This window comes from Montipora capricornis, chromosome 8, assembly GCF_036669925.1.
Source record: "Montipora capricornis isolate CH-2021 chromosome 8, ASM3666992v2, whole genome shotgun sequence".
NCBI classification, from domain to species: domain Eukaryota; kingdom Metazoa; phylum Cnidaria; class Anthozoa; order Scleractinia; family Acroporidae; genus Montipora; species Montipora capricornis.
In genome coordinates this window covers 21,307,029-21,333,383 of record NC_090890.1, presented here as the reverse complement: position 1 = coordinate 21,333,383, position 26,355 = coordinate 21,307,029, and the positions used below count along the sequence as shown (strand labels likewise).

General features: G+C 38.7%; 2 protein-coding genes across 3 annotated transcripts in view; both read right to left on the bottom strand.

Moving 5' to 3' along the window:
* LOC138059872 (electroneutral sodium bicarbonate exchanger 1-like) overlaps positions 1–17,655 on the bottom strand; it is an 18,626-nt gene extending 971 nt beyond the window's left edge. Inside the window, exons 1-17 of one of the 2 annotated variants that reach the window (XM_068905521.1) lie at positions 17,489–17,655; positions 17,090–17,174; positions 15,105–15,236; positions 12,960–13,256; positions 12,343–12,710; positions 11,205–11,450; positions 11,060–11,134; positions 10,749–10,918; positions 8,847–9,021; positions 7,263–7,871; positions 5,622–5,900; positions 5,193–5,371; positions 4,688–4,760; positions 3,692–3,760; positions 2,949–3,122; positions 1,747–1,935; positions 1–1,660 (exon numbers count right to left, since the gene is read on the bottom strand). The exon at positions 1–1,660 is cut by the window's left edge and continues 971 nt beyond it. In XM_068905521.1, the coding sequence (XP_068761622.1) occupies positions 1,220–1,660; positions 1,747–1,935; positions 2,949–3,122; positions 3,692–3,760; positions 4,688–4,760; positions 5,193–5,371; positions 5,622–5,900; positions 7,263–7,871; positions 8,847–9,021; positions 10,749–10,918; positions 11,060–11,134; positions 11,205–11,450; positions 12,343–12,710; positions 12,960–13,256; positions 15,105–15,236; positions 17,090–17,174; positions 17,489–17,518 (3,591 nt within the window). In that variant the 5' untranslated portion in view covers positions 17,519–17,655 and the 3' untranslated portion in view covers positions 1–1,219. Of the gene's footprint in view, positions 1,661–1,746; positions 1,936–2,948; positions 3,123–3,691; positions 3,761–4,687; positions 4,761–5,192; positions 5,372–5,621; positions 5,901–7,262; positions 7,872–8,846; positions 9,022–10,748; positions 10,919–11,059; positions 11,135–11,204; positions 11,451–12,342; positions 12,711–12,959; positions 13,257–15,104; positions 15,237–15,356; positions 15,436–15,507; positions 15,561–17,089; positions 17,175–17,488 lie in introns of those variants that run through there. The other variant, XM_068905522.1, reaches the window with a different exon arrangement.
* Positions 17,656–19,086: 1,431 nt separating this feature from the next.
* The window catches only part of LOC138059874 (leucine-rich repeat-containing protein 74A-like), a 32,096-nt gene continuing 24,827 nt past the window's right edge, over positions 19,087–26,355 (bottom strand). Inside the window, exons 13-17 of the mRNA XM_068905523.1 lie at positions 25,844–25,933; positions 24,916–25,020; positions 21,964–22,122; positions 21,812–21,873; positions 19,087–21,692 (exon numbers count right to left, since the gene is read on the bottom strand). Of these exons, the coding sequence (XP_068761624.1) occupies positions 21,557–21,692; positions 21,812–21,873; positions 21,964–22,122; positions 24,916–25,020; positions 25,844–25,933 (552 nt within the window). The 3' untranslated portion in view covers positions 19,087–21,556. The remainder of the gene's footprint in view (positions 21,693–21,811; positions 21,874–21,963; positions 22,123–24,915; positions 25,021–25,843; positions 25,934–26,355) is intronic.

The following is a 26,355-nucleotide window of genomic DNA, read 5'->3' as shown; positions in this document are numbered from 1 at the left end:
AACAATCAGTTGCATTTGCCGACTTTACTCAAGCCTAAATTGAGAAACAACAAAGACATGCAATTAAGTCACAAAGGTTTCCCCGGACCGGAAGTAACTGTTCAGACTTCAAAATCAAGTCCATTCTTTCATGTATGCTTCGGAATATTACATCATTTCCCCGTTTGTTACTTAAATTAAGCGATGAAAATCAATCTCTATTCTGAACCCCTTTTTTGGTCGGAAACACCAGAAACGTTGATAAGGGAATGATATTACATCTTATAGCTTGGAACAGAAGCTCATGGCCTTGAAGCATGCAACTTGCAACTCTTTTCCTTGGAACAAAGCTGGGGATTTTAGAACACCAATTCTACGCCCAAATATGGACACAAATAAGACCGAAGCTACACGATCGGGAAATGCACGAGCTACGTTACATCCAAATAAGGAAATTCTTAAACTCAAAAAAATCCCAGCTCTGAGGAGTTAAACGCTTGAAGGTCATGAGCTGCTGCTTGGAACCATTAGAGGGCCCGCCCCTATTTTCCTCAAAGTGGTAAAAATACAAAAATACCCAAATTTATTGAACGCTGTTATAATCATCTTAAGTCCTGGAAAAGCTTAAATAGAACTTGAGCGATGTTTTGGCTGTTTCCCTCACCCTTAAAATAATAACCAAACGTTGACTGCGTGGTGTTTGTTACCCTCATTTCTTATCTTACTCATTTACGAAAATCTTCTCGTTCATGATCTGGCTTATTTAAAAAAAAAAAAACAAGAAAAACAAAAGAACATCCAACATTCTTCTAACAAGTTCGTTATCTTTTTACACTACAGCACAACACTTGTCTCTAATACTCCATGTTTTGTTAACTTCCCAGGGTCTGTATACCCAACCTGTTTCATTTGTCTGCGATCTAGTTTCTACAGAGAAATTCTTGAAACAGCTGAATGCCATTCTAATTGCTTACTTAAACGTTAGGCCCTTAGCTTATTAAATTATTTCCTCTCATTAGAGCTAAGGCACAAATCGGTTAATTTACTAAAAGGCTAAACAATACTACATACATGTCAGCGAAAGGGTTTAAATTATAAAAATTAATGTAAAACAATTCCATGTATGTCGGTTGGGTAAAAATAAACGATTGCATGGCTGATTTTCCGAAGCCATCGAAATTTGAGCTTTGTATTGTTTCCCTGTCAATTAAGGATGACGTTGCCGCAGCAATGCTATTGTTTAGCACTTGGCTTCTGCATCCGCCTTATCTGCAGTTTCATCCTCTTCAGCCTCTTCCAGCAGAGAGTCCTGAATCTGATCCATATCAATGACTACATCACCTGGTTTATCTTCACTAATTGTCGATAGTTTTCTCTGCAACTCTGCATCACTGAGTTCACCATCTTCCTCTTCGTCTTTCTTGCTCATCATCCATAGTCCTTCTTGCCCATCATCTGCTTCACGTTCTCTTCTGTGTCTACTACTGTGTTTGCTCTTGTGGTGATGTCTGTGCTTGTGCTTGTGTTTGTCGGGGGACTTGCTTTTACGACTCTGAGGCTTTTTGGTGGAGCCATCCTTCACAAATGTCTTCCACAATGATGTTTTGCACATCTCCTCTGTGATATTCATCGGGGCTTCAACATGAGGCGCACTGCCATTCAATTCTTTTCCAGGCGTATCCTAAGACACATCACACATAATTAGACAATTTGAATGCTCACAGATGAATGGCGCACAGTAAAACACAAGCGTATTCATGAACCAACCTTTCTGCCATCTGCGTCATCATCACCATCGTCATCATCATACTCAAAGCTGTCGTCTTTCTTCTTTTTTGCTTCCAGTTCTGCTTTTTGTTTCTTTATGTTCTCCGGCATCAAGTCATCCAGAACCTCGAGTTCATGGAGGGTGAAAATTTTTTCCATAACTTTGCGAACAGCGACCAACATCAATACCTACATGACAATGTTTTCAAAATGCCAGATTATTTGACTGCCAAAGGGAGCACAACTGTATTGGGGGGCAGGGATGGCGCAGTGGTGAGAGCACTCGCCTCCCACAAATGTGGCCCGAGTTCGATTCCCAGACTCGGATTTGCGTTAATTTGTTGATTTTAGTTTACAGTGTCCCCAACGACGAGCCTTTCTTTCAAGCTCGATAAAGGGGTTTAATAGGTCATTTCCGAGTTCATGTCTGCCTCCTCTTCAAAGCGAGTCTAAGTGCGAAGTTTTTGTTATGAAAATTAGTTTTTCATTCATATGTAAAGTAGAACTAATTACCATCACAAAAACTTCGCACTTAGACTCGCTTTCAAGAGAAGGCAGACATGAACTCGGAAATGGCCTATTTATAAAGAAACTGTGGTGCTGGGTCGGTGGGAAAATGAAACAGAGAAATGTGTCAATCACCCGAGATGATATGGTAAATTGACCACCGTAGAGAAATTTGAAAGGTGATTTCGAGCGTTAACTCTTCGTCAGAGCGAACTGGTAAATTTTACTTAACTAAAGCAAAAGCCGAGATAGTGTATTACGTAACAGGACAGACTCCAAGTTTTTCACATAGTATTTGGTCTTTTAAACTCATCTTTATATATGGGATTGTTTATACGTGTAATAAAATGGCTAATGCCGTTAAACAGTGCTCAATACACTTTTAAGTGTAGAGCTTTGAATAGGAAGATATAACGAAGAGGCAAGATTCTCTGTTACTCCGAGTTTCGTGCTCACGCACTCATCAGACAGTATTTTCTACTGTCTGATGAGTGCGTGAGCACGAAACTCGGAGTAACAGAGAATCTTGCCTCTTCGTTATATCTTCCTATGGGATTGTTTAAAAAACTTTGGCAGTTTGGTAGTCTGTGTACTGTATGACTTCACAGGACATTTTGCACAAATTAATTTGTATCTAATGACCGACTTGTTGGAAATTTTGGTGAAATGTATTCAAATCCCAAAATAATACATACCATAACAGGGAAGATGAGAGCAGCAGGAGTAGATTTGATGGCCCAGAGCACTGCCAAACAAAACAGCTGGATAAATGTGAAGATGTGAATTCTCTTAAGAGGAACTTGTCGCAAATACATTAGATCAGGCTGATGCTTGACTGGCATGAAGATGATTTTAATTCTTTCAAAAAACTGTCAACGAGATATAGAAAACAGATTATTAATGCAAGGGAACAAAAAATAAGTCTATGATCAAAGAAATAACTCCTTCATTTGTACCTGTATATCTGAGCCTGGGTCATTTATACAAATATTTGTAAAAACCTTAGCGGCGAGACATGAATGAGATATATACAAGTACTGGATCAAAGCAGTGCTTAACTACATTGTAGAACTTGAAAAGCCTTTCGTCAGCTCAAAACTCCTAGATCCTTAAAGAGAGGACGTGTTCCAGTAGTCTGGGTGATGGAATAATCCACTTTGCCCATCAACTGGATTTGTTGTTGTTGTTGTTTGTCCTGAATTCAACTCCACAATGTCAAGTACATAAACTACAAGATGTCTTCCTTTAGATCGGTTTTTTTATGATGGTGTGTTTCTTAATTTAAATAGTACTTTTTAAATACTGTCCCAGAAAGATCAATCTTGACAAATCACAGGTACGTGTATAATTTGCTTAACTGTACAAACAGGGTTTCTTTATTTTTACTACAGTGTATGTGTCCCAAGTTCGACAATCGTATGTATTTAAGTCTACCTACCTGTAATCCTCTAAGTGCAGAAAATCCCATGTAGAAGAAAAGTCCAAACAGAACTGGCATAGGGACAAACTTGACAAAAAAAAAACAAGAATTATGAGAAATCAGAAAATTACACAATTAAACTTCTGTTTATCATCATCATGCATTGACAGACAACCTTGCACTGATTGTGCGCATACATGTAGTTCCTTGTCTGACAGTTAGACAGAATACGGGGTTATTTCCTTTGGTTTTACCTTTTTTCAAAAGGACTTAAGTTCCCTACCTTAAGGTGATGCCCACCTTACACAAGACCTCAGGGCCGAAGAGTTTGTGAACAAAACAATCACATGGAACTTAAAATGTTTTGAATCAGGACCTATGGATTATTGTCCCATCTTCAAGACAACTACATCCGCTAGAAGCAGATAAGATAAAAGAGGCAGAACTTTCTCCTCAGTCATTTTAAAGACCCTGAGTGCTGAATGCAGCTGGAGTTAAAGCCACCATCTCCTGCCCATTAGTCCAACGCCAGACAATCATAATTCTTTTCATCACACTGAGTCACTGCTAAGGCAGCGTTTACATGAATGCCATTTCACATTGACACAGCTTCCCGACTGCGACACCACATCAAAATCAACGCGGTACGAAAACGTTTACACAGAACCACCAAATTAAGGTCACGCCGATCTTGTTCCCTGGCACCCATCACAGACGAATGCATCGCAAATATTGTGCAAACATAGTAACTGTATTCAAAATGACGCAGCCACACGACATATGGACCTGTATTGTTTTCAAAAGGCTCCACTTTTCTATTTCGGTCACAGTCCTGATAGGTGTTGTGAAGAAGGCATAACCCCTTTGAAGATAGCCTATGAACGCAGATGTATTTCTGGAAATACGTCTGCATTCAGGGGCTACTTTGAAGATAATGTGGTTGCAAATGAAACTGCATTCGTGTAAATGCTGCCTGATACAAATACCGTTACCCAAAGTAACCTTGTAACTTACCTTCAATATTGGTGCAATGAAAACAGTCAAGCCAATAAGGACGAATATGAAAGTACCAGTAACACGCTGTTCCCTGAATAAAACAGAATGCATAAACAGGTTACAATTTGGTAAAAACACGTTTATGTATATATTTGTAGGCATATCCTTCCTACAGCACTTTCCTCAAAATCTAGGCCCAGTTGAAAGGTTGGTGAAAGCCCGATTAAGTTAACATAATTAATCAATTAACTAATTAATATCACACCCTTAATAAAAGTTGGCAGACTGCAACATGACAATATTATTAGCTGCAGTGGGTTAATAGCTATTTGTTTTTCACTGCCATTTTCTGACATAAACCTAAAACTCTGGTAGTCAAGTGAAACCTCATTGCTCAGCTCTTACTGAAAGTGCTTGTCAACCCAATGCTTAAGTAAGCATCCAGAACGTAACTTCTTGTTATAATTTTATACTGACTGTTATTATTTTACCGTTCCTCTCTACTCGTGAAAAAAGGTCATACCTTACACCAAGAAACTGAGTTTTTTCACCAGGAGCTGTACATTGTGATTCCACAAACAAGCTCTGTACATGGCCAACAGACAGCACAGTTGCTGCTACCACCCAGGGTAAACCAAGCAATGAACAAATACCAATGATGATGGCAACAAGAAGTAGATCAAGATGATAACCAGCTCCTTTCTGCAAAGCAACAAAAAAAGCTAACTTGGTGAGGAGAGAGAATAACAATATAATTTAATTAGGTATTTATTGGACCTTAACAATTTTGGCACATAGAGTAACTAGTGGAGAACCATAAGAATATGGAGGATGGAAAAGCAGGGGGCTGTCTGTTCACTGGTGTGAAATTTTAGGCACATGTTCCATTCGAAACCAAAAATAATATTATTACGAGCCAGTTGTTGGTATGGATACAAAAAGCTTACATTACCTTAAGCTTGTGTTCTCGTCTGTTCACAATCAGTGCTGTGATCTGCTGATCCATGAAAACCAAGATAGTAGCAAGCAAAGCTGGAATAGCTGCAGCAGGAATGGTCCATACAGGATTCTTACCCAGTGGTGGAACAATCCAGCCCCTCTTTTCATGGGCTGTTGGCTGGAATTTCAATGGAATGTCAAGCTTTGGTGTGTTGACAGCAAACGCAAGATCTATTCCCACCATCACCATGATAGCAATGAGAATGGCAAAGTCAGATATTACTGCACGGACCTGATGAGAGAACAAAATTTGTTTTAATAATATTATTGTATGGCATCCTTAGTTAGTAAATTCTGTAGTGTAGATTGAATTACTGCATAATTGTTAAGTATGCATCAGGGTTGTCATTAGAAACTTTAATAGGTGTATGACCTGAACTGAGTAGGCGGCTGAAGTAATTTATAGCCAAATTACTACTAGGGGGTCAGGGTGCATGCTCCCCTGGAAAATTTTGAAATTTGTAATGCTCTGAGATGTGTTTTCCAGCACTGTGGGGCATATTTGAGTAACATTTTTTAGCCAGACATTGATGCTAAAATTAGTTCAAAAATACTTTGTTTCCGTCTTAAATCACCATTTTCACTAGATTTTGTCTTCTTCGATTGACATGAGAAGTAACCAAGAGATTGCTTTTTTCGCTGACCATCCATTTTCAAAGTATCAACGCACGTGTGAATTGCAATGGCTTTGTGACAGTTGCGCATTTATATTTTGCAAGTTAGCTGTCAACACCATGGAAAGTTCTTGCACAGTACTTTCTACACAGGTTGCTAGTTGTTTCCTTCCATAAAATCAGAAAACCACAAGAGAATGATCACTTAAATAAGCCTCAAGAGTTGAAAAAAAATGTATAAATTTCTTTAGATGGCAAATCAAAATTTCTGGTGCACAAAGTAGCCGGTGCAAAATAGCCTGACAGCTGGCAGGTTTCTGCCACCTACTGGCTTCTCATGACAGCCCTGAAAATAGTTGCAATGACTCAGGATTCCTAAAAAAAAAAAACGCTTTTTACACCTACTTCGAGATTCACAACAGCACACTCTTCCAAACCTATCACTCTAATTTCTATAATAATCTGCAGAGTCTCACCTTCAGTGCTAAGCGCCAAACTAAGTTTTGGCTTCCATCAATCAAATTTCCGAACATGGCTGGGAAGATCAACTCTGCCTCCAGAAAGTGAACTGGAGTTTTTGCTCGAATACCATTGTAATATCTTTTTTGGAGGTTATTCGAATAAACAATAAGTAAAAATTCCATCACTTTAATCACAGTAGAGTTTGAATGTACAAATGTACTGTGGGAAGCAAAGCTTATTGGTAGGTTCTGTCACCTATTACTGATTTCGGGATCCCTGGTTTCAGGTGAACTCTGGGCTTGGTGTCGGAAGTTTGACATCTGGAAGCCAAAACGCAGCTTGGCGGTTGGAGCTTGAAGGTGAGATTCCACAGAATTACGAAAATCACAGTCACTGAAAATCCACGGTAGTTCTCAAAATATACTTCTTGTTTGACATAACTAGAACTCTCCTCTAAACCTGAGTTCCATTTATTAGCCAAAAATGGCAACATATAAGGTTACATATTAGATCCTTACCTTTGTTGGAAAGTAAGAACTGGTGCGGAATCCTTTCAGTGTAAATGCAAGTGCAAAAGTCCCCAGCGAAAGGATGACAGACAGAAAAAATACATTACTGTGACAGGCTTGACCCACAAGCTCACCACCAAGTCTCTCACAGTCTCCCAATGGCTGATTGAGGTAAATGCCAGTATTGTTGTTGAAGCGAGTGAAACTGTCACCCATACCTTTCTTAATGCATTGGCATGCATTCCAGTCTATGTACCCATTTTCATCCCCAATCTTAACTGGGCTGTCGTCCAAAACATGCACTAACTTTTTAAAACCCTCAACAATGAAAATTAGAGCAATGAGAGTGGCAAAGGACTCTTCTGTGAAACGGGTGAAGTATCTGACAAAGGCACTGGCATCTGTTATAACAAGAATAAAGCAGTATAGCATGGTCCAGATCCCGATCCACAAGCGGAATGGAAGGTAGTCAATGCCAAAATTCTCACAAAATGTGTAAAGGATTTCTTCAAAGACCAACATAGGGCCAGTGGCTCCAAGAATAATGAGAGGCTGACCACCAAACAATGAGAACATGACCCCTCCAATACCACCGGCTAAAATCTGCTCCATAGCTGCCTGAAATGGGGAAAAAACAAAGGGGTTCTTCACTGTTTTACAATAGACTATCAAGTTGCAAATGAGGGTGTTTTATAATGCGTCTCAGTTCCTTCCTGAAGTTTAGAGACTGCGCACTATCAGGTGTGCCAAATTTTTTCCTCCTTCACATTACAATGATTTAAGCCAGTTACACACAAGCAAATTTTCCTTGCCAAGTGTCACTGACAATTTTCATTGGCTCATGTGTATGAACGACAAGATTTCTTTGACAATCAGCTTTGCCTTGACAAGTTTTAATTGCTTGTGTGAGAAAATGAACAAGCCCTCCTTTGACAAGTTCTCACTGTAGCCAGCAACACAAGTACACAGCAGACAACAAAAAACAAAAACGTGGGTCACCAAAATTAAACAAAAAGAATTTTACACTTCCATTCTTTTAAACCATGGCTAATGTTTACTTGATGAAAGAAAAAAGGTCCTGTCTTGTGGTCTAGGGTTTGCTTGAACATTCGAAGAGACATATGAATTGGGGTTGGTAGATTTGCCCCTGGACAATGCAAGAACATAGCACAGTTTTTTTCTTGTTTTAGCCCCTTTAGGAATGTACTTTGGCATTCCACAAGTATTCTCTTGATCTTAGGAATTCCAGGAGAAGAAATGGAGCAGAATCGGTCCAACGAACAGTGCTTTTCCCTGCCATGATCATCTGACATAAAGTGCAGATGAGAACAAGAGTTCTAAATTTTTTTGACAAGATTTCCTTGACAACCTCCACAGACCAGCAAGTTCTGAAACTTGTTAAGTTTTCCTTGACAAGTGCAATTGTTCAAAAGCTAGCATGCTAGGCTTTTAACAAGTGCACTTGCCAAGGAAAGACTTATTAGTATTATCATTATCATTATCCATGATTATGTCTATTGCGTGCATGCAAGGCAACGAAATCTCTTCCTAGTCCCACTGCCTGAAGTGGCAGGCAAGTGAATTAAAACTTACCATGTATTTGCCTGTTTTTGTGCCCATTAGGCCCCCAAATGTGATGATCGGCGTGAGACATGCAAAGTAAATGAAAATAATTGAAGCAATGCACTGAGCATTCAGTGCATCCTTAAAATCACTCCAGTACCACGGAGCACGCCGCTTAATATCAGCAATGACACCTCCACATAACCTATGGGAATGAACAAAAGGCTACTTACTACTACCACACTGCGTAACTCGCTGGTAACTTGGATGCAACAGTCAGAATTTTATTAATGGAATAATGGTGGATCATAAAACCCCTCTATGAAGAGAGAACTGTCAAGTTAAAAACAAATTATTCTAATGCTCTTTGTTAAAACCTTTTAAAGTAAGCATGGACATGCTTTAAACAGATATGTCACACCCCTTGACATTGTTAAAATTCTCTCAAGCATATCGGATCCAACATCGGCTGACTATCAACACTTTTTGCAAAACAGAAATGGAATTCTCAAAAGAAATGAAGCCTTCGTCTCAGACTTAAGTGAGTTTTGCCGCAACACAAGTCAACCCCGAGCCAGAGTCAACCACGAGTTACGAGTCAACCTCAAGTCAAGATTGAGTCAGGTTGAAGAATTTTTTTTGGAGAATTGGCTTTTCTTTTTTTTTGAACAACTGTACCTTGTCCAGGATCCAAACTCCTGGCAAAGGGAAATGTGCAGCTCACGGTAGCAGTTACTTTGCCAACTGGACAAGGCAAACATCATTATTTAGGCACTCAGGTACCACATGAAGTTATGGAGTTTGAAACACAACTCTCCGTTATTGCTTCAGTTACCAGCCACACTTAAATCAACATGGATTTCATCAGGCCAGTTGTTCAAAGGCCAGATAACTTTATCCAGTGGATAACTCACTATCCAACAGTTTCAATCTGTGCAAAGATTTAAGTACTGTAAACACCCGCAGATAAGCCGCACCCTGAATTTAGCAGCTTAAATCTTGGCAGTGCTCGACGTTGAGGTCCGCTGAGGTCAGCAATGCGACTGGATTTTACTAACTGGCGACTATCTTTTCACACTTAGTCACCAGCCTGGCCACTAAGATATTTTTATTATATTTTTATTACATTATTATTATTATTATTATTATTATTATTATCATTAATTTATTACGGTATTTAATTTTTTTATTCATCGAATGAGTGCAATTAATGTCCAATAGCGGACTGTAGTTCATGTAGCCTTTGAAAAACGGGGTATACATATCCTTAAGAAAACATAAACTGAAATCTACATCTTAAATTAACTTCATTCCAGAAGTGACATCCAAGACTTTTTTAAACTCTTAATTCTATTTGGAAAGTGTACATAATAGATTTTGAATACAGAAAAAGCATTTACAACTTTAACTACGTAAACAAGCTATAAAAAGCAATGACTGTGGTCCATGTACTTGCGCGTACACCGCCGGTATGCCTTGTGTTTACTGGGTATACTATAATTGATTTCCAGCTTATGCGTGCACCGTAACACTTTTTCCATTGGCAACTGTAATTCTCATCCCCCGTCCAAACTAATGCATTTTCAAAAACCTCCGTTTATGTATATAACCGTCCATCCTCAGGGCTCGAAATAACGGCCGGTCAATGGACAATGTCTAAACTGATTCAGGAGTTGCCCAGTCAACCTTTCGTCTTGCCGGTCAGGTTGACCGGTCACATTTGATTGTTTCGAAAATGAAATAAATTAAAATTTCCATGCTGTTCAGTTGTTTCAGTTGTAGCAAGTCGCTGTGTATTGTCATTTGTAGAACTTTGATCTGAAATCCTGGGTGAAATGCAACAAGAACCGTTGTTTACAATTCGGGCATTGAAAATAATAATAATAATAATAATAATAATAATATTATTATTATTATTATTATTGTCCTAACCTTCCAGTTTTAGCAAGTTGCTCTTCTCTGTCGCCAGCAGGATCATGTTCTTCTCCTCCACCACCAGCTCCTGCTTTAGCAGACTCAAGACGTTTGTCCTGGGAAGGAACAGCATCGGGAGGTTCGATTCTGATGGATGGATCCCATTCGCCTGGAGGTAAAACTGTGACCTGAAATTATGCAAATAAAAAAGAAGCTTGAGAAAATAAAGCGACAGTATTAAATGTGACTCCTGAGGTCATAAAAAAGAGAAAGTAAACCCTGTAACTGAAATTATTGTAGATTGGATACAACATCATCACTTCGCCTACCTGCATAAGAAATTCATCGATTCCGGCCAACAAGTCTTCACGACACTGAGCTTTATAAGCCACTTCATGAAAAATCTACCCAAAAAAAAGCTTAGATTAACCAATAAACTTTGAAGAAAATAGCTTCCAAAAAGAGTTAACACACCTCATCAGACATCAAGGTTCCTATGGCACGGCCAACTTCATGGTATCGACCAGGTGTTCCTGGGGGGCCCAACATCACAAAGATAAATCTAGTTGGAACGGGAACCTCGGTAATATTTCCAAGCACACAAGCATTATCGAGGCGCACAAATGCTGTCACTGGCTTCTTCAAGAAATCCAGTTCTCCAACCAGAACATTTGAAGCTTGTGCCCCCGGTGGAATTTTCTTCATGAAATTATTGTCATACTAAGAAAAAAAGAATTTGTGTGGTTTTCAGCTTAATTAATTAAGCAAAAGAGGACCTTTTTCTGTGTTTCCATAGCCGCATCTAAACACGGGGGAAGTTGGGAGACTTCTCAACAGTTATGCAAACCCAAGACGCATCTCCCCCTCGTGTTTAGTGAGGCTATGTAAATACACAAAAAGTCAAGCATCCAGAGGTTTCAATAAAATTTGGCAGCTTGAGTAGAGTAACCAACTGTTGCCATTATGATTTTGTAAAAATGACTTTTGAAAGAATCTGCCTCTAATTACTTCAATTAATGAATAAGAACACAGCTGACTTCTCTGAATAAAGAAGCCAACACCTTTCATCAGGTGTTGTTACTTATTTAAATCACTGAGCATCCACTGTCATATCGTCTCCACCATTTTGAGGGGAGCCAGGGCCACTTAGCGGCACTTCTGCCTCTGTGACCCAGGTTCAACCCTTGATCAAGAGGGCGTATGTGAGCTGATTGTTTTCGTCGATCGCAATCCGACTCCAAGGGTTTTTATCCGAGTACTCTGGTTTTCCTCCCTCATCCAAATCCATCCTCAGTCAATTACATCCGGCTGCGGACAGATACCCTTGATAGGGATAACATATAGCAAGATGACATATAACATATACCTTCATCTGGTATCCTCCCCTTTCATTGAAGTGAATGAATAAAGTTGGTATTATTATTTCCGTACATGCAACATCTACATTATGTAACAAGGAGGCATGCAACCCTTACATTTTTACTAGTATTCAGAGAACAGAGCAGTACTTTCCAATAGGATATGAATAGAACATTCAGAATTTGCAAAACTATGAAATATTAATCTCCAATTTTCGTTTGATTATGGGTTTGCTTCCAAAGATAATTTTTACCTCAAGACAGGGATCAGATTCAGCCTTTTCAATCTCCTCTCTGGCATCGCTGTCTTTTTGCTTTCCGACTAAATCAGCGGCTGATGGAAGGTGAGGGAATTCACCACCTTTGCCACCAACTTCATTTACCACTTCTAACCTCTGCTGTTCTGGTGCTTTTGGAGTAGAGTCTGAACGTTTCAGCATTTCACTCAAGCCAGCTGAAGAAGCTTTCTTTGCAAATGACCCAAAGCTACTCATGCTTGTCTTCTTTTTGGAACTTTTGGGTTTGCATTGATGGCGATGTTTTTTCAGTAGGATCTCTCGTGCTTTCTGTCGGCAGTGTTGATCCAAATGGTTTTTGTTTACCATGTCATCAAGCACAAGATCTTTTGACAGAAACACCAAGACCTTGGATATTAGTCAATTAAGACAAATGAAACAGACCTGAATTTCCAATCCTATTGTAGACCACACAAAAGGCTTGAATCACACAACGATGGATTGCAATATTATTGACCCTCCTTGAGATTTTGCTTAATGCCCTTTGATTAATAAAACTTCACTGACAGTGATGTCAATTTGACTTTAATATTCTAAGATATAAACAAATGTAAAAAAACCTATCTTTTACTTACCAGCAATTTGCGTTAAATTGCTAGCATGCATGTCCAGAAGGACAGTCCCTCGTAACAGAGAACTTCTCAATTCAAACAAACTGTAAAGGGACAATGTTCCAACATGTGGTTTACTCCATCGATCTCCACCTTCTTCAACAGCTTCTTCAAACTTAAGCCAACGGGCCATTTGCCTCCATTCTTCAGGCTCATTTTGATAATGTGCCAGCTGTGTAAACATTTTGTGAGATTCATCATTTTCTTCGCCACCAAGAATGAAACGCACTTTATCAGTTGGCAGCGATGATGATGTATTGCCTGGAAAAGAAACGAATGATATTTAACAATAGCAATAGCAATAGCAATAACAATAGAGCGAGTTTCACTGGAGCGTCCTAAAACCAAAACCAAAGTAATACTTTGGCCAATCAAAAAGAACAGAGACAATCCAGTAAACCAATCAAAACTCGAAGTAATTGCACGTAGCTGACACAAAGCACAGGAAACTGAGCAAGTGCAAGCCGCGATTGGATTTGGTTCATTTCTGATTGGTTGAAAAAATGGCACAAGAACTTTGAACCAATCACTAAATGAAGTAATGAAAAACCAAAGCAATTCGCTAATTACTTTCGAAACTCAATTGAGAACTGCTCTAACAATCATGTTAATAATAATAATAACAATAATAAAAATAATAATAATAATAATAATAATAATAATAATAATAATATCTGGCTTGCCAATCACCTTTTCTTGTTGTCAGAGACTGAATTGCTAAGAGCCAACTTTGTTAAGTTGCACCAAACAATAATCATGTGTTTGAATACTTTTTTTCATCAAGTTAAAACCTCAGTCAAGAGTTTGCACTATTAAATGTATTCTTTCTATTGCAGACCAAAACTCAAACCTTGACAAGAACAGCCTAAATAACCAGCTTTCACAAACCAAGGGTTAGTTTAATATATTTTTAAAGATTACCACTTCATGCACAGTTATTTTAGCTAAACTGAATTATTTTGAGATGTAAAGAGAAAAGGTTTTTATATTGATTAATCAACATGTGAAAAAGTACTTATGTTAAAATCTTCAATACTGGTTTGAGAACATTTTACTTCAAAATATCTGAACATTGTATTGCATCAAAAGAAATAATTATTATTATTGCTCACTAATGGTCAAGGTTAGGTGAACAACACAACCATAGTGACTGCAATAAGTGTTGTTCAAGCAAGAATGAATGAATTTGTCATCCATAACTCAAGATTACAGCATTCCATTATCTATGGTAAATTTCAAGTTACTGACTTCCAAATTATATTACAAATTATAAAAAGGGAAGAACAGTTTTTCATTAATTGACCAGAAAAAAACAAAGAGCTTGTATTAAAAAAAGTGAGTCAAAACAATATGTATTTATTAAATTAAACTGAGCTGTAATTGTTGCCGGTTACAACTACCAGCACAGCTTTTTACAACTATCTTTTTAATGGGGGTGATATCATGGCCCCAACTCAGAGAAATCTTCAGTATTTGGTTTGGTTAATTGCACTTGAGATTAATCACTCTTCATGCATAGCGTCACTTGAGGCAGTGACTCATATCTACACCTTATATGTGTAGAGGTGAATGCTCCAACGTAATTTCCAGTATTCGCATTATTTCTTTACCAATGAAAGTTCAAGTGCTCACCAGCCATGTGATCTGTAGTCTTCCAAAAAAATCCGAAACAATATGCCTTAAGAAATAATATAATGTATATTTGCTAAAGTAATTTTGTGACAGATTTATCGTTAACGCCAGGATAAAATATATATCCGATTTGGAACAAACAATCGACAGACAGAAAACTTGTTCTTCAAATGACTGGACGCAAGATAATAAAACGATCGTGACATAAAATGACACAAATTCTGCCGTGCACTATTTTTTGCGTTTTTCTTGAGTTGCCAGAAATATCTGCAGGACCAAACCCCTCTAGCTGCTAGTAGTTTGTACTAGAGCTATGCATTTGTCTACTGGTGGAACGACTCGTCTTATTTACGTACAGTACAGTTTTGAGACCACAAATGAATTTAGATTGCCTCTCAAAGAAAGTAAGAAACTATCACCTAACATCAAAATGAATGAATGTTGAAGGTTTATAGAATCGATGATCAAGACACCAACCTGAATCGTCCGACTTGAATTCGATCGAACCATTAGGCCTGTGTTTTCGCCTGTGATGCCCATGATGTTTTTGGTGATGATGTTTCCGTGGCCGTAAGGGAATATGAACCCCTACATACACTTGACGATGATCTGGTCGAGAGAGAAGTAAATTAGCTAGTTAATTAAACAAAAAATGGAGTCGTAGTTGCAAATAATTTTGTTATCAGCGCGTGCCGGGTGAAAATTCTATTTTAGCTTATTGTCGCGTACGTTGATAATCGAGTTCGCCAATGTACCCATTGGAGCTCAACACCCTGTTATCCACCCGTCCTGGGATCTCATCCATGCTCTACAAGAAAGAAGGAAAGTTGTTCATTTCCATAAAAAATGACTACGAAAGAAAACTTTTTTTTATATTCACCGGCTGACGGAACTCCATCGCACCGTCTTTCGCGATTCTGTTTGAAACCTCGATTGCGTGCGCCTGGAGCTTTTATGGAAGCCAAGAGGTCTGGATCGAGTAAATATCGATAACTTGTTCGTTCCAAGTGCTAAATATCAGCTTGCACTGGCCAAATAGTTGGCGATGTTATGTTGTTTGAAAAACAACTTTTAGTTCTTACGGTTTACTGTTTATTTAACTTTCCTTGGAGCACGTTTTGCACTTCATCTTTGCAATGTGAGCGAAATTATTCACCAAATTTTATCGCTTTTGTCTGATGGTTTCACGTGCTCATCAAATGCTGGCTCTATATTTGCAGGTGCTAGAAGTGTAGAAATCGCACTTTAAACCCCGCTCAATCCAACATTCTCCCATACTGAAAGAACACTCATCAAGGAAACGTCTGTCTTACTAATAAAACAGCTTGATAGAGGAATTTCACTCACAATTTTACAGTGTCAAAGTTGGAAAAACGTCACGCGCTGTACGAAAGTTGCTGGTAGCGTGACCCTGGCAATCAACTCAAGGGATTATAAACTATTCTGTTAAAAGGCGACAGAACAATTTTCCCCTTTTCCCTCACCACAAAGAAATAAGGTGGAACTTGATAGCAGATTAAGCCACATGTTCGAATAAGTTAAATTGACCAACAATTGTCTCTTTAAACACTTGCCACTAAATGATCAAACATCAACGGTCGGAAGTGTCGTCTGTTTCAGATGTAAGGGAATATTATTATTTGCGAACAAAATTAAGTGTTAATTTTTTTGCCTGAAATGGTTGTGTTAAAGCAGGTTAATGGTTACTTCGGTCACTTTCCCAGAGCAATCATTTCTTAAAACTCTTCAACTCTTTCAACAACTTACCGTACAAGTCTACACATCAGTGCCCCCTTCCCCCCACCTCCTTTTAAAAAAATTCCCATTTATTTGGAATTCAATGTCAACCAAATGCAGATCCTTCAGTAAATGGTTTATTGTCATGGAAATTTAAATCGATCAGCAAAGACAGCGATTAAAGTGAATAGAGACCACGCTACAGTATAGTCGTGCAACTTCGAGCAACAGCTGAACATATACGCGTATACGTTTTTTTTTCCCCAATATCACCGGCGACAATCGAGTCTCAGCTTTTACCAGCCGTGGATGAAATGAGCAAAATCAGCCATGTAATGTTTGAAACAGCAGGAGACGTCATACCTTTTGGTTTCCTAATATTCATATTTTTAATATCATTTTCCGTCTTGCAAAGCTAGAACAATGCAAGACGTCATGTTTGGTGTTCCGCATACAACATGGTAATATCATCCGGTATTTCTTTGTTAATATTCAGAGCTATTATATATACGAACCATTTTTTGGAATTTATGCGTAGTACAAAACAAATATTCATGTCTATTCGCTACCACTTTTAATCAAAATAGCTTGACAGGATTTCAAATTTGAATAAAGCAGACGATTGCTGCAAAAAGCATAGGAGCAGTCGTATAAATGATTTACCGGCAAAAACAAGGCTTTGAAATTGTTTTCAAAACTCTACAAAGAGAACTATTAAGCTCTACCTTGAATGTCTACATCTTCAACTTGAGAGCGATAAACATCGAGCATGTGTGGATCAATAGCTACATCTGCACCAATCTTTGATCCCTATAAACGACATTCAAAGTTACTGTTAACGTTTCTATATTAGAACATTGAACTGGGAAATCCAGGAACAAGCTCTTCGCAATTTAAGTATGATTTGAGGAATAGAATATTGTCGGCTACAAGACCAACAAGAAAATTTATTTAAGCCTCGTTTGCGACAAAGTAAAGATAGAAAAGCCTAGGTTAAAGCTTTAAAAAGAGGCCATTGCCACCTCACGAAAGGGTCGAATTGATGAATAATAAAGTACAAAATCAACACTTGTGAGTCTTCTGTCGTGATCGATTCACAGTTGGAAATGCAATAAACAACTTACCACTCTGGGCCGATATTCCATCGACATCATTTTATCAAAATGTTACAACACTTTCAAGTTGGCTGTTTGGAATATTGTATTGACGAAGAAATCAAATCTCAAGACATAAGCTTCTTGTCGTTCTCGAACCTCAGATATCCGCCATCGACATCACTGCCATTGACAATATTTTCAGTGCAACCTTGCCCTCACTCAAGAAATTAACCAATCACATCGCAGCGTTACGCCTACGAAATAGTTTTGCATATGACGCAGTATTTGTTTTTCTCAGTCAAGTGCCGGTCCGTGAACATGTTTGCAAGAGGTATTCTTCAACAAAGAAGTCATCAGCTGGCAAAATCCCTTGGCCACTAAAAATATGGTTTTATTTTGTTGTTAGCCTGGGAAAGAGATCCTAGTTTTTTTTTCTTTTGTAAAACAGCACCAACTAGATGCCAAGCCCAATGGGGTATTCCAAAAGCGGTCAACTACGTTGTGCGTCATTTACAAAGCCGTGCTGTAATTGCTTAAATAACGGATGCGCTGATAATCATGACATCGTTAGAGCAGAAAAATGGCGTTCTAAGTCATCCAGCAAAAAACGTTTGGCTTCAATGAGCCAGTGCTTAAGTCTTAGGGGCTCCGTCATTTCGGGGTTTGTATGGGTCTTGTTAATCGCTCGATTAACATGTTCTCCTTGCGTGCTGACTTCTTAGCGTGACGAACGGAAACCCAAGAGCCTCAATTACTCTATATCAGTATCACTAAGTGCACGCTAATGGCAATGTGGTAGTTCACTATATGCTCAGTGGGCCTTCATTCTTAGCTTGTTGTTGGTAGAAACTCTATCCTTTGTAGTGCTTCATTGAAAGTTGCTAAACAAAGAAAAAGTCCGATGATGCAGTGAGCGTCAAACATAGCGTCAAGCTCCGCAGTCACGCCTCATGATCACGAATTGCACTCCAGGGAATTGCTTATGTTAGCTTCTTAACTGAAAAGTTGAAAACCCGCAAAGTTTTAAAAATCGTATTTTCTAAGTGCAGCAAACTTTTCCAATCATAACGCTGTTTATCCAAAGTTCTCATCTCCGTTCTTTCATTTCACTAATTCACAATCTTCAATGTTTTTCGCAGAGGGCGAGAAAGTGAAAGCGCTTAATTTGAAGGCAAAGGACACTCAGTGAAGCAGAAAAATACAAGAACTTAATAACAAACTGTGAAGTTTCACGGTTTCTGACGCCATCTTGGTTGGGGGGCAAACGAAACTTAGTAACCGTGAATATGTATGGGATTTTGGCCGAATTTGGCGCAGTGGTGAGAACACTCGCCTCCCATCAATGTGGCCCGGTTTCGATTCCCAGACTGGGCGTCATGTGTGGGTTGAGGTTGTTGGTTCTCTACTCTGCACCGAGAGATTTTCTCCGGGTACTCCGGGCACTAAGGGAAATCGCCCGATCAAGACAGGAGGAGACTTTTCTAATCTTGAGAACTTTTAATACATCGCTTATGCCTATCAATTCCCGATTGAAAGGAAAGATCGAGCGATTTTTTCGATCAATTCTCCAGGAAAGATTTTGTGTCTATAAACTGTTAAGTTAAGAAACAACTTCTACTCAGCTACTGACAAAAATTATTCAGCTTTGAGTTCTCTTGCTTGTTTGATTATTTCTTATCTTTTGCACTGACACTCAATTAGGACTCAACTGACAGCAAATTTACAATGCCTTTACTGAAACCGCGGCCACCCAGATAATGAAAACCAACCAGAGGGCAGAGCTGAAGCAACAGATTCCAACATTTTCAGATCCAGTGAATCAAATGCCCTGTACAAAAAAAAAATTAAATCGCAATTTGTTCGTTGACCGGTGATGCTTTTGTGACTACGGGGTCAGTTACTGTAAGTTATCTAGGTGGCCCGGTTTCAGTGAACGCACTGTAAATTAACTGTACTACTCTTGTCAAAACCAGAAGCCGGTTATTTTAAGTGTATTTTCCAGTACTTAAAACAAGAATACTGCGATCCACAATACAAACGCGGACATTCCCCCATTTATTTTTGATAGTCAAACTAAGAGTATGAAAAGCTTGCACACCACAGAACTAAACGTTTACCTGTTTTTCAACTAAATAAATTAATAAAACTAATAAATAATTTGTCAATCTCTCATATATTACAACTCTAGTAAAATGTGCAACTTTGAATTTCCAACTAAAGGTCTTTTCAGGCATCACACAATTATACATAAACCGATTTCAGAGCTGAAAATGTAACAGACATATGGTCATTTGGCGGAAAAAAATAGTTGAAGAAACATTGTTTTCTGTTGGGAAATAATAAAGATTGTTGCCAATGGGCCTTATTCGCGCTGCGGCCATATTGGCCATAGACAAGGGATTTCCTACCCCGAGCCTCGAGTTGAAATGTTTGGGAACGAGTTTCAGAGCGCAAAACAAAAGTTTTCAATCTCTCAGGACTCAACATGGCTGCCGTGTGATTAAGGCCTATGGAGAAGCAATTGTTTATTTAATCATCTCAGAGTGAAAATAACTTGAAAATTTGTATTCATAGGTAAAACGGGAACAAGGAAATGTCTGAGTCATTTCCGGAGACAAGCGCTGTGCTTTATCGAAACCCGTTGAGCGGCCCGAACAATTATGTAGCCTTGGTTACCAAAACAAATTACTTGTCTCCGGAAATGACTGAGTGCTTTCCCTTAATTAAGCCTGGTTTTCACTGGTGGCGCAAGCATTAAGACGCATAGTGATACGCAAACTCAGTAGCTTGTTGTTCATTACAACCTTTTCTTAGAACAATAGACACAACGAGTAAAATGGGCCTGCGTGTGTTGCTCGTGCTTATGCTTGCGTCGCTGATGATAACCAGGCTTTAGGAACTGCTGTATAACCGCAAATTGGGCGGATTTTCGTGAAAAAAAGACTTTTGGAGCGGTTTGGTGTGACCCCTACTCGGAACCCTGCCTTAATTGGTGCGACCTGAAGCGCGCGAATCTCACAGAAGTCCAAGTCTGCTAAGCTGGCGCTCTGATTGGATACTCAAACTACGGAAAGCCGCAAGAATCTGGAGGGAAAATTAATCTTCCAAATCGGCACCCTTACTCCCCACGGTATTAACGAACGCTTTTCATTTAACTAATGTTTCCTATTTTTCACGTTGACATGTTACCACCAATAGCGTAGCTCCTACTCCACTATAAAAACTACACACAACCCATAATTCCTCGATTCGCTCTGATGAAGGGCTAACGCTCGAAAAGTCAGCTTCCATAATCGTTGTACGGTGGTCAATTTACATTATCAACTCTGATGAAAAAAAAAAAAAAAAAAATTTTCGTGTACTCAAACTCCGGATATCCTTTGCTATTCACCTCCCAGCAACTCGCGCGGGATTTACGCCCGAAGTATTGTCATCGTTGCAGGAATAAATGAGTTACAATCATCTTTTTGTGCTATATTGTCTCACTGTTTTAGTATATACTAAAACAACTATTCACCTCAGTGTCGGTGGCTAATGGTGGATATTTACCTTGCCGCTTCGCGGCTCGGTAAATACAGCTATTTCGAGAAAGTTTGTCAAGAATAAAGTGCACGCGACAATCCCGAAAGGTAATATGGGATATGATCAATACACTGTTGCTAACGACTGTGGCTGTCGAACCTACTTTTGTTACTTTCCTTCAGCACTCGCAAATATATATCAGTGGCCTCCCGTACGATTCTTTTAAATTTCTTTGAAAAACACTGCACTTAAAATCACCCACAATACCTTTCAGGATTGTCGCGTGCACTTTTTCCGACAACCTTTCTCAAAATAGCTGTATCCACCACTAGCCACCTCCACTTTGGTGAATAGTTGTTAATTATCGCGGGATTATTTGAACACGCGCGAGTGACTCCCTTTTGTGTTTTGGCAGCGAGTGGCACGGTGCCGAGTAGCTCCGAGAACCCCTCGTGGCTTCCCAGGGGCTCGCTCTCGCCGTCAAAACACAACGAAGCAATCATAGATTTACTTGCGGGTGTTCCAATAATCCCGCCAGTTACACAGGCTACAGAAGTCCTATTTTTCCTTTCTTCACATCAAATCGTAATCATATCCTTCAAGTTTTGGAAGGCGCATACGTTCTTCCTCAAACTTTCTCTGCCTTTCTTCGATCTTTCTCTCTTGGCGGATTTCTTGTATAGTAATTTCACGTCCACGTAAAAGTTCACTAAGAATGAAGAAATTAAACAAAATGCATTAACAATTTACCCCGGTCAAATGTGATTCAATGGCTTAAGAAACAGTCGTTTAAAAAGTTCTTCAGAAACAGTAAAGACATTTATTTACCTGTACTCGATTTCTCCATCATTATTGATGTCTATGAAGTCAATTAATCGATCCAGTTGTCGCTACGGCAATGGAACAAATGACACAGAACAATTACAAATGTCAACAAAGACTGTCACAAGCAATCAAAAAAAGTCATGGTCAATGGCTACCTGTGTCATAACAAGACCAATCTCTTTGAGTCCTGTTTTGAATTCGTCACGTGATATACCGCCACTATGGTCCTTATCAAATTGGTTAAACCAGTCAATTAAACGAAGACGATTATCTTGTATAAAAGTGAGTAGTATCCGCATCCCGGGAGGCATCTCCTAAAAACCAAACGAGAACCTATTATTAGCAATGAAAATGATGAAATAAGAAAACTAAAAAACAGAGAAAAGACAGGCCGCCTGTGCGAGGCCCAGAAGAACCTAGTGACCGTCTTTTGGGTCACCTCGCAGCTCTTACAAGGTCTCACCTGATTGGAGACCACCCTTGAGGTTTAACAAAACAACAAATAACAGAAACAATGGACCCTAGGCCTAAAACAAAAGGGCTGCAACTCTATCCTCTAGGGTCCATTGTTTCTGTTATTTGTTCTTTTGTTAAACCTCAAGGGTGGTCTCCAATCAGGTGAGACCTTGTAGGAGCTGCGAGGCTACCGCGTCTTTTTGAGATGTCACGTTCCTTCAGTCGCGTTGCGTGACATTTCCAAAGGACCTGGGAAACCGCGCGCGAAACAAAGTGCCAGTAATTTCCCGGGTAAGTGTATTTTCAAGCGAATACATGTAAGACCAAAGCAATCCCGAAGGTACTTACTTTCGACAATCAAAACCTCTTCACGTGGATGTAACTAAACTGACAGTAAACGTGAAGAAATTGCAAGGGGAGCAAGAACTGTAAGTGGAGATCGGGATCGAAAATAACTGCCCTTCCAATGCATTAAGGACAGACTGGTAAGTATTGGGCAATACCAACTGACAGCTGACCAGACGAGACCTCGCTCCACACTCACAATTTAACATCCCTAGATGTTCAAAGACTGTATAACTCTATCCAGTGCATAGGTCATTAATTAGAATATAAAATGTTGTTCAAGGTTTTCGTACACCCTAGTTACTTAGATGTGCCTAGACTGTGCATATTCATGGTTACGGGAGGAAACAATGAGATCATTGCACAAATTGTTAGATAGGGACTTCCAATCCTCCAGGTAAAGTTATCCTGCCTTTGAAAAACTAGGGAAGGCTGAAACAAGACACAAAAATGGCATTCGCTGGCACAAGGAATTTAGACTGCACCCCACGTATTGTTCATAAACTACAAGAAAAATACTTCAGCTAGTTTCGAGATCAACTTTTTTTTCCAGAAGCGGCCATTCCTACGGTTAAACATGTTTTTCACTTTTATCAACGAATTATACGAATCTTCTACTACACGGCTATCTTCATAAAGGCATGCGTAGTTTTCAATGTTCGTTTAGCCGCCAGTCTATAAAAAGAGTGATCAAGACCTTAAAAACCGCCCATGCAGTCGTACCGATCGTACATGTTCAGTTATTTTGCTGTTTTGATTACGTGACAGTTTCGTCTACTGGAATTTTTTTCCTTTTTCATTAGTCCCTCGAAAAAAGAAACAAACTTTGACAATCTAGATCTTAAAAGTCCGAAAGACCTCCTCAAAAAGTAGGTTCACTAAACTTTTCTTTTAAAAATGGCAGAATTCTGTTCACCTGTAAGTACGGTTAAGTATTGGCGCTTTACAGTAATGTTACGTATATGTAAATGTGCTCTGTAAATATAGTTTCGAATGTCTGACTTAAAAACAAAAGTCGGTGCTTGTGACAAACTTGTTTTCGTAGTGGGCTATTTTGTGTCCACTTTAAGTTATTTTTAACAAATTTATCTCTGGGGACACTATCAGACGGCCTCAACTATCGCCGAGGTTCGACGCTTCATAGAGGTTAAAGAAAGAAAGTTTTCAGAATTGAAATATCAATATTTGGGACTTTACTCCGTCCAATGGCGTCAGCAAGCACACAAAAAGCCAACTATGCCTTTCATTATAACATGCGTCACGGTTACAAGGTTAAAATAAAGATTTCTCTTCAAAAATAGCTTTTATTTATCAATCAAACTTTTTTACTTACTGATTTGGTGAACTTTGTGAGTGAGCGCCCGTTCAGTTTAAGAATACGTAAACGGCCGGGCTAATTTCGGATTACGATAATATTGTTGAAAAACTATCCTAAAGCCGTATACTGTAGTAAGTGCAAAAGCAGCGATATTGCTTAAAATGGATTTGACCCATTTGTTCGTCAACATGACGGGCGACACTGACGCCTTTTTCTAATACTTGATTCTAAATCAATCACCTCACCCTTAGTCTTGATGTCGCAAGTATATATATTGGAAATGAAATTACTTCTAGTCAGAGGGATCAAAAGTGCTTTAGCCCAATTTATCAACCCCAACTAGAGTTTGATTTGCTGTATGTAACTTGTATTTCGCAATAAGCAGATGATACATCGCGCGGAAAAATGGCAGCTATAGAGTTCTTGGCGCTGTATTGAAACATTAGTTTAAAAATAGAAATATAAAGAAAGGGTTATATTGGATAATTCCCAACGAAATACCACGAAAATGGCATCGGACATAATATTCTTGGGTACTCTCTTATATGGTTAATTTTATCTGAAGTGACGCAGACAAACTCGAAACACGGACTCCGGAAAAAAAATTCAAGATTGCTCCTGATAAGAAAAAGATGAGCTTCCGATTAATGGAATGGATTGTCTCACCACCACTGTACACTAAAGCTATACATAACACACTCTTGGAACTTGGGTTTCAGGAAACAACTGTCCCCCACCATGCTAGGACTGAAATGCTTAATAATGAGTGGTGTATCAACTCTTTTTTTTTTTTACTAACTCACCCCTCCCCCTTTCAACAATGATAATTCCTTTTCACCTTTGAAGTTGAAGTGAGGTTGCCTGCTCATAAAACAGTCAGATTTAGATCGAACCAATTTCTTTTAATTACGGGAAGATTTTAGGCAGGGAATTTACATTATTATTTGCAGGGATTCATTTGAACTGACTCAAAATTTTCTAATAATACCTTCGGTCTCTTATAACCACCGATCCCTCCTGTGATAATAGTGACCCCTCTCTCCTTCTCAATCTCTTTGATTTCATCAAATATCTTAGGAGATACAGTAATATCCTGGATAAAAACAAAAGAAAACAGCAAAAAAAGCGCTAAGGATTAATGTGAATAATTATATTAAGATTGTCGGTTTTGGAAGTAAATCTTCGTTTTGAATGTAAAACATCTCAAAGATAAAGAAGTCAAACTTGTTCACGCACTTTCTTAAGATTATAAAGTTCTTTTCGATTTCCTGTGGCTCATTTCCATGTTGTCCCTTTACGTGAGTGCCAATGACCGACCTCTTGTGTTCCTCCCCACGTTGATGTACGAAAGTGCGCGAACAAGTTTGACTGCCTGATCTTTGAGGTGTTTTGTATTCCAGACTCACACGTACCCTCTGATAACAGTTCACAGTGAAACTACTCATTAAAAGCAGGTTTTCCTTGACTGAGGATGCAAGTATACGTGCAACCAACATCACAGACTTATTTAACTTCTCTTTAAAAATAATCAGTTTATTAATGTCCTCTTTCCAAAGAAAATATACTCATTAAGGGTGCGTTTGATTGACCGTATTCCGGGATAGGAATACATGGAATAGAAGTCAGAAATCCTTCGTTTCTACGGAGATTCACATCAAAATTGTCAAACACCTGCGAAAATACTATTTTAAACATATCTTTATTATCCTTTTAAATCACCACTCCGCGTATTCTTATTCCATGCAGAATAGGGTCAGTCGAACGCACTCTAAAATGGTACCCTAATGAGTTTTCACTATAATTAAGTCGCCTGTGCTTGTACTTGCATTAATTTCTTCTGACAACAAGCACCATGGAGTCAAAATTACACAAATGATAATGATGTATCCAACTTCCTTGTAGAAAATCTAACCTACCTCTAGTGACAGGAGCTTGATAGTGCGATGCACCTTGACTACATTCAAAATAGTTTCCACGCCTCCATCTCCAATAGGATTCTTACCAATCTGTATTCATGGCAAATACAATAATTCTTACTATTTAAGAGACACATTGGTTACCTTTCAACTATTTTAACAAAAGGTAAGAGGGCTTACCATCTACTGATGCGACATGGTTCAATTCCCAGAGAAGGGGTCATATTGTATAGTGTAGTATGAGTTAGTTGGTTTTGCACTCTGCTTGGAGATATTTTTCCTTTCACCAAAGTCCAACTTTTACAGTGAATTATATTATTATAGAATGAGCTTTAATTTGATTTTATTTGCTTTACAGCCTCCCCCACTAGTAGAGCAACTGTGCTTTATAAATGATAATAACCTTGACAATTATCAATTTATTTATTTATTCAAGGCACAAAGAATTATTCAAATGTACTTCTACCATAGAAATAATAATAATAATAATAATAATAATAATAATAATACTA